Source organism: Hesperophylax consimilis, chromosome 25 (assembly GCF_061612785.1).
Source record: "Hesperophylax consimilis isolate HC1 chromosome 25, BYU_Hcon_1.0, whole genome shotgun sequence".
NCBI lineage: Eukaryota > Metazoa > Arthropoda > Insecta > Trichoptera > Limnephilidae > Hesperophylax > Hesperophylax consimilis.
The window spans coordinates 8763197-8776585 of record NC_142860.1 but is presented as its reverse complement, the minus strand read 5'-3'; the positions used below and the strand labels follow the sequence as shown (position 1 = coordinate 8776585).

Below are 13389 nucleotides of genomic sequence, written 5' to 3'. Positions count from 1 at the left end.
TTAATGTTGGTTTCGGTGAGAAATGAGTCTTGCAACAAAACAAGGAAACTTTCGTAAAATATGAATTGTTTCACGGAACAAAACGAAACAACTTTGCTACCGCAACTTTTGTACGAAGGGTATTAAAATTTTGTAACTCTAAGTCAAATAATAACTGTAAATAAACTTAGGTTGGTAATGTTTACTAATGTTGAAATAACAAGTCATTAAAATTGGAAACACAAAATCCGAAGAATTATTTTCCTATGGCTCGGTAAACGTTGGCAACCATTTCCATTTTTCAATTGAAGGCGAGCAAAGATTACGTCAACCCTCGTTTTGGTTAAAATCCACACGGGAACACAATATAATATTTCATAATAAAACAAAGAACTCATTATATCGATGATAAATAAGCTGTGGGGACGGGGCTCATTTTTTGTCTAGTTAGAGTTTTGGAATTTCAATTATTGATTATCGGGTTACAATAATATGTAGTTGTAACAAAAAAAAATCTTTTTAAATAAATTCAATGTCTGGAATAAAGATAGGATTTTTCGATACGATTTCGCAAGGCTTTTATACTAGATATATCATTGTAAACGTGTCGCATTTTTAAATGTAGAGATAAGATAAAATACGCTGACCATGCTTGTAGCTTCTTAGAACTCCGATAAAAAAAACTCCGCCAGCCCAATTACCTCCCAAAATCCATCTCACTCTCACTTCTACGTAAAACAACATCCGTAATACCTCTCACGCGTATTCGAACTAAAACAAGGGTCTAAGGGATTTCTAATTCTACTTTTTCCTATCTTCAGACAAACGGAAAACTCCCCAAAGAAAAGGAAACATTATAACGTAATTTTATCTAGCGAAACTGTAGGCCCCTTCTTAAATTCATCACCTATATTGAAAAATAATGAGATTTGCTTTTGGTCATAATATCATTGTACATGTTAAAAGATAAAACTGAACATATCGTATTACTAAATAAGTGCACCACTATATCAAATATTCTTATTGATTTATTTCTACAACGGTCACCAGAAAACTTATGATTTAAAAACTTCTACCTTTGTAGGACATGTGCAACATTTAATCGAATGAACTGACAATTATTTAGCTCAACTAATCAGATTTACATCAACTTGTAAGATATGAAGTCCCTCTTTTCAAAAAACCACAACCAACTTAATCGAGGTCCCCTAACAGGAATCCGGTAACAGTAAATAGAGTTTATTGTGCTGGACATCTCGTACATTAGGCAAGTCGATCTCATATTATTAAATTCTGTAGATTTTACTTTACTGTGGACTTTTCTAAACACGCATTTCTAAACAGCGTAGCAATGTTCAAATTAATAGCCGAGTTATAGAATTCACAAGAAGTTTCATGGTAGAAGTAGTGAGTATATGAGTAACAAGAAGTAAGGACATAATGAAAAATACTCTATCTGACTTTTATCCATTTTGGGAGAAAAATAGAAAGAAGCTATGGCAACAGCTGATTGACCGGAAATATTAATAAATATATTAATATAGATTCCTCGGCTGGCTAAGTCCTCCATCACAACACAAGCAACATTTTCGGCTTTCTGTGGTGGTAGTAGGAGATTTTCAAACATTGTTGGGTTATTCGTAACCTGGGAATGTTTGTCTTTCTTTAAAAAAAAAAAAAAAAAAAAAAAAAATATATAAATGACTCTAGTAACGGAATTTGTTCGACGCTCACGTTTTAATTATTTCTTATGAACATATTACTAAATTTCATTTGTTTCTAGAGGGATCCCCATGAATATAAGATATTTATGTTTAAGATTAATAAAAACAAGTTCTTATCATTAAAATATTTTACGTAAAAAGGTTTTGAAATTGAATAATCTTTAAAATTGGCGACAAGGGATACATTTTATTTTTCCAGACGATCCCTCAAGAAACGTTTGCAATTTTACTAATTATTTCATCAGAAATAATTAAAATAAACCCCACGGAAAGATCGATTTTCTAGGCCTGCTAAAGCAAAGCAGACCTTAGGTCCGTCCATTACGCCGGGCCGGACGCCAAATATGGTTTTTACACAAGTTCATCAATTATGTCGTTAAGATCCCAAAATTCAACCGCTGGTCTGCCGAATACACCAGGATTGCGCATCGCATATTTGTTAAGATTCTTAAGCATCGATGAAACGGAGCTAGTTTACGAGCTGCTAGTCGACGAGTCTGTAAGCTAGCGAGTAAGCGAGTTAGCGAGTGTCGATGACACAAAACTTTCTAATCACTAAAAGCCAAAGGATATTCGTCCTTGAACTCTCTCAATAAACGGCTGGAAGCACCATATTCATTGCGTTTTTCTATCCTTGATCTTGTCCATTTTCTTTTCTGCTTCAAGTTTTCCTTTAGTTTTCGTTGTAAATCCTTCTTGATAGCACAGGCTAAGATAACTACTGCCGCGCGAACTACTTCCGTTGACATTTTTGCTGACTGCCAAAACGCAAAGATACTCGCAAGTAGTTCACTAGCAGCGATGATGACACACGGCTAGTTAACTAGCTTATAAGCCAACACGCCAGCGAATGGCGAGTAAATTAGCCCGTCTTTTTATTTTATTTTGCTTTTTTACAATCGGATAGTCAACTAGCAGATTGTAAAAAAGCCGATGACACGGGGCCAGTTTACAAGCTGCTAGCAAACTCGCTGGCTTGTAGCTTGTAAACTAGCCCCGTGTCATCGATGCTTAATAGGGTATTGTCTCATCTTAAAAGCATACAGTAATGTAATTATATCCCAATTGGAGATGTCATGGACCACTGACTTCAGACGGTTGGGAGAAATGTTTGCAACGGCTTCTTGTGCTATAAAACTTAATAATAATCATAAAAATGGAAAATCATAAAATGACAATGTACCATATACAACTATACCTATAATCGAGTGACAGCTGTGTTTTGATCTGCTCCCGAAATAAATAGTTAACAATCTGGTACAGCGAGTAAATTTCCCCGTGGATGTGTCAAATCCGATGAGAATTGTTAGTTTTACTAAGTCAGTGTTTGATTTGTCAGTGATGGACCAGTGAATAAATAATTATCAATAGTTTAAAATCGAAAAATTATCAGTACATCGCAAGTCAACCAAAAGGGTAATAGAGGCAGTGTTTGACCCACAGAGTCAACCAAAATGGCAAATTCAGAAAAAAATCTGAGAAGCAAAGGACAATCGACAGCTGCTAACCTTTCATCTGAGCCCTACGTTTTAAACTTCGATAATCTCCTGGAGAAAATGGAGATGAAAATGGAAAAAAAATTGGAAGTATTTAAACAAGCAATAATAAAGAAAATAGATGACGAAAATCAAGAAACCAGAAACACAAGGGACTTCATCAGCCGTCAGTACGATGACATTCATCTTAAGATGGAGACCATTATCAAACTGGTTTCGGAAGTTGAATTAATGAGAAAGGAGCTAACGGAAAAAGACAGAATAATAAAGAGCCTGGAAGTCAGACTGGCAGAAGTGGAGCAAGTAACTCATGAAGACACCCTTGAATTTACTGGGATCGAAGTAAAAGAGGGTGAGCAGCCTGCAGAAATTATTAAACGGGTGGCCGCAGTCTCAGGAATCGAATTAAAAAGCGATGACATCCTCGACATCAAGAAAATTCCGGACCGACGACCTGGAGTCCCCCCAAAAATCCACGTCAGATTTACTAACCCCCAAAAAAGACGACAAATTCTACTGAACAAAAGGCAACTTAATACAATTACAACACAAGGAAACGGATTCCAGAAGATTTTTGTTGGTGAAATCCTTGGTCCCTATTTCAAAGATCTTCTGTGGAGGTCTAAAACAAAGGCAAAAGAAATGGGCTTCAAATATGTCTGGTACAAAGACTGTAAAATAATGATTAGGAAAAATGACGGCGACAGGCAAATACACTACATCAAACATTCGGATGATCTTAAAAAAATTGATTAATTTCTTTGATTGAGAGTCCAACTTTTACCGGTCATACACTGGGTCGTTTCCCCTAATATTGGTGAGTCATATCTTTTATGCTTATTTTCGCACTGTAACAATAATGAACTCCTGCACTAGCAATAAAAGGTTGAAACCCCCAGTGATGGCCAGGGATTAGTGGAGCTCTCATTCAAGGGAACTAAACAATTCTTTTTTTTTGTTTATTATATATTTTATAATGGCTATTAACTTTAATCGCGTACATGCAGAACATGGTGATCAAATCAACCCTTTTACTACTTCAGATGCCAAAATTTGCAAATACCTTATAGCAGAGGTAAAAAACATTACAATTATGCACCAAAATATTAGGTCAATTAATAAAAACTTTAATGAACTCCAGATACAGCTTAACCACCTTAATATAGACTTCGATATAATTATTCTCACGGAATGTTGGTTGTCAAAATTAATACTCCAAAATTAATAAATCACTACTCTTCCTTCAATTCGACAAAACATGATAGCCAGAACGATGGAGTCGTCGTATACACAAAAAATGATCTTAACCCCATTGTAACGGAAATAGACATTACTGGCGCGAACTGTTTGCAAATAAAATACAATAATGACACTTGCATTCTAGCAATTTACCGCTCTCCTTCGAATCGTAATATCACAACATTTCTAAACAGTCTTAATAGCATATTATCCAATCTTTCCCATACTAAAAATTTGATAATTATGGGAGATTTAAATATCAACATACTCCCAAATAATCCACATCACCAATGTCACGACTACCTGAACATGTTAGAATTCCATGGATTAATTAGTACCATCAATACACCAACAAGAATAGTCAATGAATCAAGTTCATGTATTGATCACATAATGGTCAAAACTAATAAACAAAACAAAAGCATCGTTTACAAATCAACAATTACAGATCATTACACAACAATCTTCACTTTGCAATCCGACACCACACAAAATAGACGAGATCAGTCTCTTATATACAATAATATTAACTTTGAAAATTTAAAAACCTCAATTAAAAATAAATCTTGGCAAGAGCTTTTCCAAATAAAAAACTCAGATGATGCATGGAGATATTTTGTTGACTTTTTGAAAAATGAATTAAGTAATAATACCTCAACTTTGTCAAAAAAAATTCCAAACAAAATTAAACCCTTGAAATCATGGATAAGTCATTCAATCATCAACTGCATTCGCAGAAGAAATGCACTTCACAAAAAAGTGAAAGACAATCCTTACGACGTAATCTCATTAAACATCTATAAAAGATACAGAAATACGTGCGGGGAAGTCATTAGAAAGGCAAAAGAAATCTACTATGGAGACAAAATCAAAGGAAGCAATAACGATCCCAAAAAAATATGGCAAATTCTAAGAGAAGCCACAAATACTCAAAATGCCAAAGACAAACAGGACATACAAAAACTCTGCATTGATGGAAAAATTATTGACACATCAAAAAATCCTAAGGTCGTTGCGGATTACATCAATAATTTCTTTATTAATATTGGTTCAAATCTTGCTTCTCGTCTACCAAATTATGGGAATGTTCAACCTACTGAAACAGGACTTCAATACTCCAACAGAAGACTCAATTTCCAAACGGTGTCAGAAGAAGAGATTCTAAAAATTATCAATTCCCTAAAAATCACTTCTTCAGCCGGGGTTGATGGCATAACAACCAAGATCTTGAAAACGCTGTCTACGGAAATTGCATTGCCCTTAGAACATTTAATAAACCTTAGTATCACTCAGGGCCACTTCCCCTCAAATCTTAAACAAGGTATCGTTATTCCTATACATAAAACAGGAAACAAGACTGATATAAATAATTACCGACCGATAACCCTACTAACAAGCCTATCAAAAGTATTTGAAAAAGTCATCAACTCACAGCTGGTAAGATTCCTCGTGAGCCATAAACTGATCTCAGAAAATCAATACGGGTTTCAAGAAAACAAGAGCACCTCGGACGCTATTGCCGCTGTCACAGATTTCATTGTAAAACACCTTGATAAAAGGAAAAAATGTATTTCAATCTTCTTAGATCTTTCCAAAGCCTTTGATACAATATCACACAGTAAATTAATAAACAAACTTGAACAAATCGGTATTACGGGAAACGAACTTAACTTTTTTAAAAGTTACCTTAATGAGCGCAAGCAACAAGTTAAAATAAATAACATACTTAGCAACACTTGTTCATCTAACTACGGTATACCACAAGGTAGTATATTAGGTCCGTCTTTGTTCCTGTTGTATATTAACGACTTATGCAACATTAATATTCAGGGGAAAATCGTTAGTTTTGCCGATGACACCGTCTTACTGTTTGAAGCTGACACTTGGCTAGCTGTCTACAAAAAAGCTGAAACGGACATAAGCATGGTAAAAAAATGGTTGGATATAAACACGCTCACACTGAACACAGAGAAAACTAAATATGTCACACCTAGTATTAATATTACTGGTCAACCTCCTGATGATGCCTCCATCAGAATACACTCGTGTTTGAATTCCGATGAATGTTGTCAGTGCCCCTACATTGAGCGCTCTACTCAGATGAAGTACCTCGGCCTCACCATTGATCCATATCTCAAATGGAACCTTCATACCCAAATAATTGCAAACAAAATTAGAAAAACCATGCACTTTTTTAGAATCATACGAAACTTTCTCGGCTTTCAAGACCTGAAAATGATTTATTTTGCAGTCTGCCAATCTATTATTGAGTATGGTATCATAGCATGGGGAGGCGGCACTTCATCTGCACTAGACCCAATCATAAAGGCTCAGAAAACAATTTTAAAAATAATTCTAAGGCTACCTATAATTACAGACTCGAATCTAATTTTTAATATTATGAATGTATTCGATGTTCGGCAGCTATATGCAAAAACCATCCTAACTCATCTATACTCAAATATAAATAATTACTACATAAAAAGTTCAAATACACGATGTACTCGAAGCAATAACAAAATCTTATTACAAATTCCGAAAACACATACTACGTTTGGTCAACGAAATTTTAAATACTTTGCGACAAGACACTACAACATTCTTCCAGACAGCATAAAACAATGTGATTCACAAAAAAATTTCAAAGATAATGTAAAAATTTGGATTAAAAATAAGAATAGGGCCTTTACCGGTGCATTCACACAAATTTGCAGTTATTGAAGTCACCACATTACCACCACATTATTGAGCGAATACTTCTTAATACAAATATAGGCATGTTCAATGGTATTAGGAACTAACACAAATAATTCTGCCTCAACACAGGCTAGCCTAGTGAGGCGGTATTTGAGAAACCACAACTGTGCTTTTATTTTCTATTTACCTTCAAAATATTATGTTTGTATTAATAGTTCTTCATTTTGGTTAAATTTATAACCTTAAATATAAAAGTTACAAATTAATGTACACCATAATATGTATGTATAGTTGTAATGTGTAAACTTTCCTAAATAAAGATATTATTACTATTATTATTATACCTATTTTTTTCAGCAAAGTGTGTACACGTTCCTAAAGGTGCAGAGTTCAAAGTCCTAAACATTTTCTCCAAAAAATAGCGTCCTAGACCGCCACAAGGGGTAGTATCGGAAGAAGTTGATTGATTAATTGGTCAATTAATTGATGATTGATTGATTCACTGGCAGATGCAGTCCACCTGCGCAGAGCGGCTCCTACCAGCGCGTGTACCTGGCGTGGTGCCGGGAGTTCACGAGACACAAGGAGGCCATGCAGCGCTGGCAGACCAACACCAAACAAGTGAGTATCATCTCGTAGAAGTGTCTTATTTCGTATGCGGTCAAACGGTATCTGGACCCAGTTGGCGTTGTCATGTGGACCTTATCAATTTGGACGGTGAATTAATTAAGCCATCATTCTTCGAATGCATGCTCCGTAGTCTACATTGCACAGCGTTCACATATAGGTTAGTCAAACATTACCTTAGGTGTAAATTGTTAAAAGTTACTTTCCACTGAGGGCTAGCGTAGAAAACCACCTCGCATATTGGAAGCTCCATAGACTGTGAAAATCTAATTCAGTATTCTCTAATGAAGATTCGACTTCATTTCTTTGTCAGGGCTTTCTCTCTCGAACAGTAATTATACATAAACAGTAAATAATGTATTACGCTAATGTGGATAGATTCAAACCTCGAAGCAAATTGTAGCAGCGCATTGATTCCAACGATTCGCCGGTGCACAGCGATGTTGCATGACTTAGTATAGAAATTCACTGATTTTTCGATTGATTACAGATTTACACTTATCCCGAAACATAAGAATATTAAGGATTATTACATTAACTTTTCGAAAAAGGAACCTCCTTGTTTTTGTGAACAATCTTATTTTATCAAGTCTAAAAATATTGATTATTTATGATGAAATCTGTAAATGAGACCCACCATTTTAGCGCCTTTTGAGAGCCAAGTTATAAACTAGTTGTTTCAACAACAAAATTTGTTTACTTCCAGCAATGCAAGAAACATCAACTCCTGGACTGGAACCAACAAAGATCCAACGACGTGATACAGAATAACTACAATAATAACAACACTTGAGTTAGGCAATAGCATATATAATAGAAACAAAGGAGATATGGCATGGAATCGTACCGACTATCGTCGAGCTATGAACAAGCTGCACTGACTACCAAAGTGGCCAAGCAATGAAAGTTATACGTGTCATGTATAGGTAGAAACAAAGGCGAGGCTCCGCTATGCATAGACGCGAGCAGTTTCATGGTTCATGGTCCATATCCTTTGTTTCTATTACCTATTGGCAGAAGTCAGAAGGGTATAAAAAGTTAGAATCACTGTAGTCAAGATGTATATTATACTCAAACACTGCAGACCAAAAAGTGATTGAAAATATAAAACTTACGTGTAGGTTGAGAAAAGCTATATTTGAGATATGTTCAAAACCTATCCCAAAATGTTTAAAGATGTACGTTTTATTATGATCAAATATTTATTAAAGTATTTAAATCTACATAGGTTTTACAAGAATACGCAGTACCTTAGAAGGGGGGCATGTAAATATATTCTACCTACAGTATTATTATGTGTATTTAGTTTTAAAACATTAAAATCTATGGAATATATTATTATTCTAACGCATCTTGAATGTTACGCGGTTAACGCGAAAATCGTCAACCTTATGTATTTCCATTCTCAATCCTAATTAGCAAATTAAATGAAAACATTATTAAATAAAAGCAAAGGTATTATTACAATTAATAATTAAAAGTTAAATATTTTACCCGGTATGTATTATAACCTAACATGTGCTTGTCAATACGTAAATTAAAAACCTGTTTTCTAAATTGGTGTTTTAATTTGACTAATTTTAATTAGACAATAGAAATCTACACTGTTACTAAATTTGGATACATGGATGAAAGGAAATGGGTAAAATGTCTGGTCCACATCTTCAGAAACGTCTGTAACAGTAGAAAATGTTAAACTTCATGTCAAACAGTCATGACCCTGCGTAAGTATGAGAGCACTACACATATAGAATAACATTTATGGTCCCACGTTACTGCAGCGCTTCGTCAGCCACGATGACCTCCCCCACGATACACCTAAATCAGCGACAGCACGAAAATACTCGAAACTCCTTAGTAGGTAAATGTTCTCTCACAAAACACGAATACATCTTTAAAAATATATTATTTAAAATACTTAGATAGTTCTTTCAGCTTTTATATTAGCTTCACATGGAGGCTCTGAGGCAAAACAATTACCTCAAGACATATGTCATATTTGGTGATGCTGTGTGTGTCTTTTCGAGTAAAGAAAGGAGCGAAGAGACCCATGATGTAGGATGGAGGAAACACAGAGTACAAAATAATTAAAATGTATTTATATTTAACGCTTTTTAAAATAGATGCTCGTTTTCAAATGATTTAATATGCCTAGTATCTACATGTTTATTATACACACACACATTAAAGTTGGAAAAAAAACTTGTTAACCAAAAATCATTTCGTTATATTCATGAAAGAAATAGTTTTACGCTAAAAAACGGACAGAATATTCCTGAAAGTTACATAATTAATGACAGTTCAGTGCCTGAAAGTTTAGTAGAAGTGACTCTTCAGATACAAGAGAGCGAGCATTCTCTCGTGGTCATATAGAAGTGTGGTCACATAAAACTGTGCCAGTGTGGCTATTTTGAGGAAATCTTCACAGACCCCTCATAATTTACATGCGCGGAGGCACGCTGCCGCTGCACATTACAAGGGACTCATTAAAACTTCATGAACAGAGTTAAGCTTTTTAAAACTCTTAAAAATCGAGATAAAATACATTTTTTTACATTAGTTCCACACAGGAGGCCCTGAAGAAAATAATTTCCCTCAATGCCTATATCATCTTTAGGGATGCTGTGTGGGAGGGTCTTTTTAGGACGGATCATCTGTATACTCGATGACGTAGGGTTTGTTGTATCGGGATCCCAGACTATTATGATCAATGATCACTGTAATCAACTCCGTTGAAGAGCGGTAAGATGATTCTTGGCTGATCAATTCACCAAACGAAAATTTCGAATCACAGGGGCCCCTGATGAAAATAATCCGCGTCAGGGTCTATGTCATCTTTGGGGATGCGGTGTCTCCACAGGGTTTTGGTTGTTTGTAGTAAAAGATCTGGGAAGGAAAAGGGTGTGAGGGATGGGAAGGAATCTGGGGTCAGTGTGTCCAGGAGTGACACAGGAGGACGTTTGAATTCATCCCTCCCACTGAGATGCAATATTATTACAAACTAGAGCATTATTGCAAAACTTACGGGATCGCCGATGTGTAATGGCTTTAGCGATGTCAAAATAACCATTTCTGAATAGCCAATGACTTTCGCAACCTTCATCTGTCTTTCTTCTCCTCCTCTTTTCAACCTTCCACCGCACGATTGAATTGAAATGCCATAGTTCCAACAGCTCGCAGTTTGTTCGTTGCGGAAAGCATTCGAGAAATCTTACACGTATCTCGAAGACAACTATTGTCTGTTTAAAAAACTTTAAGCGTTTTCAATATTATATCAGTTCCTTCCCCCCGTGCGTTCGACGTCCATTTATCCTCGCCGTATTTAGTTTACAGATCACGTACGTAATAATATACAAGCGAAGTCATATACTAAAAGGTTCACGGGTCATTCCCTCAACCACTCTACACTTACATGTGAGAATCGCTCAAGGGCAATTTGAAACTAAAATTGAAAAAAAAAAGTTTTCAAAGAGAAGATGGCGGAACAATATTCCTGAACATAACACCTGGAAAAAATATCTGGAAGGCCCCCGGTTGACCGAGTTCAGATAACTTTGAGGGATGATTACATCAGGAAACTACTCAGGTAAAGGTTGGAAGTTTATTCCACCATGCATTGGGGTAAAACGAAACGGCAAAACCATAAAATTAGGAAAAATAATTTTCTATAGCATTTCCATTTCGATGATTTTAGTGTTTACACGGAACGTCTCAAAAACAATAAATTTAAATAATTACTTCTAGTAAGGGATGACAAGAAGTTGTCTGCGAGAGTCCGGTCTACATATTTAAATTTCTCTTAGGTATAGCTAAATATTGAAACTATTTTTATTGCGTAAATATTCGCCATTGATATGAGCATCTTCAGTTTTTTAATTTTTTTATTAACTCCACACAGGAGGCCCTGAAGAAAATAATTTCCCTCAAGGCCTATGTCATCTTTGGGGATGCTGTGTGGAGGGTCTTTTTGTGGAGAGAAAGGAGTGAACATGGGTCTTGAAGAGTCCCATGTTGTAGGAGGGAGGAAACACAGAGGCCGGCAGTTCGTTCCACAGCCGAGCTGTTGAACCTAAGAACGAATCATAGAAGCGACCCGTTCTCATGTGACAAATGTCAACTGTGTACAAATGTTGGGCGCGCGTTTGGCGTGTATCCCGACTACGCACCGGTGCCGAAGGGATCAATGACGCTAGTTCCTCAGAGCATCTTCCATTGTAATACCGATAGAACAAGGACAGCATACCTACCTGACGCCTGTGCTCTAAAGATAGCAGTCCGTTTGTTAAGATTGGGGAATCTATCAAACGGACCGTCCGTTTTTGCACAGAGTCAAGGGTTTTTTTCAGGTATTTAGGGGCTCCGGACCAGAGATGGCTGCCAAATTCGACAGTCGGGCGCACTTGCGATTTGTACAGGGTCAGCAGTTGTGTACTATTAAAGTACCTTCGGGCCCTGTACAGTACGCCCAGCTTCTGAGAGGCCAACTTTACTCTGGCTTCGATGGAGCCCCCGTACCTGAGCTGGTCACTTATAGTTACACCAAGCATATCAATGGAAGGCCTGTTCGGAAGATTGCTTCCGTTGAAGGAGACTAGATTATCATTTAGATCCCTTTTAGACGTAATCAGACAGGATTGGGTCTTTGAAACATTAAATTCGACGAGATTATTTTTACCCCAGGAGGAAATTCCGTTTGTTTATTGAAATAATTCATTTGCGAATTAATTCTCTCTCTTCTCTATATATCTTTTTTTCTTGCACTACCCTTGCGTACATTCAAAACTAACTTATATTGGTTATTATCAAATCGAAATATGAGATTGATAAGAATGCAGAGAAATAATCAGGTTTCCAGAGCTCGTGGTCAAAATATTGAAGTACTGGGCTCGATACTCAGTTGTAACCATTACCTTTTTTATTTTCTGTGTCTTGTTCTGTTTCATGTTTTGTGTAGATTTATTTAATTAACTTCTTTAATGATTAAAAATATACTATTATTATTCAATGGAACTGAGTGTATTCTTAATTTGTTGACTCGAAGCCAGTTTCGTGTTCAAACAAACGAATAACATGTAGGTCAAATGCCATTAGTATATATTTTGGAATGTGAAGATCAATAATTAACTTCTTGCCTATACTTGACGGAAAATTTAATTAGAGGCGAACAGAACAAAAAGAGCAATCATAATAATTTATTTGTTTGGCACAAAGGGCTCGTCCTACGTCCATTGTCAGTATTGTGGGTATTGTGACGTATCCTTTCAGGCTCCCAACCAACTCACAACGTGCTGTGGTAGCGAATACAGTAGATACCAATACCGACACTGACATACATAGAACATGCACACATACGTAGCTATGGCTCCGTGGTTGATTATATTTCAAGAAGCTTTCTTTATGAAAATCTACTAGTAGGTAGACACTGGAAGCGGTTTTATTGTATTATTGATCGAGGGCATATATTTTAAGAAGATTAAGTAGTTCTGATCGCATTCAATATATATATATATATATATATAATGGTGACTATATCAACTATGCCGTAAATTTTCTTCGCTACCGTAACAAGATCAAAGTATTAAAACTGTTGATCCGGGCGACCCATTCCGTTAGTAGCACGTACCGTT

The 13389-nt window shown here is 36.0% G+C and overlaps 1 protein-coding gene across 1 annotated transcript in view; it reads left to right on the top strand.

The window, feature by feature from the left end:
- Positions 1–9090, top strand: part of LOC149411499 (semaphorin-2A-like) — a 302491-nt gene extending 293401 nt beyond the window's left edge. The window contains exons 14-15 of the mRNA XM_089646667.1: positions 7645–7756; positions 8469–9090. Coding sequence (XP_089502793.1) covers positions 7645–7756; positions 8469–8555 — 199 coding nt within the window. The 3' untranslated portion in view covers positions 8556–9090. The remainder of the gene's footprint in view (positions 1–7644; positions 7757–8468) is intronic.
- The last annotated feature ends 4299 nt before the right edge of the window (positions 9091–13389 follow it).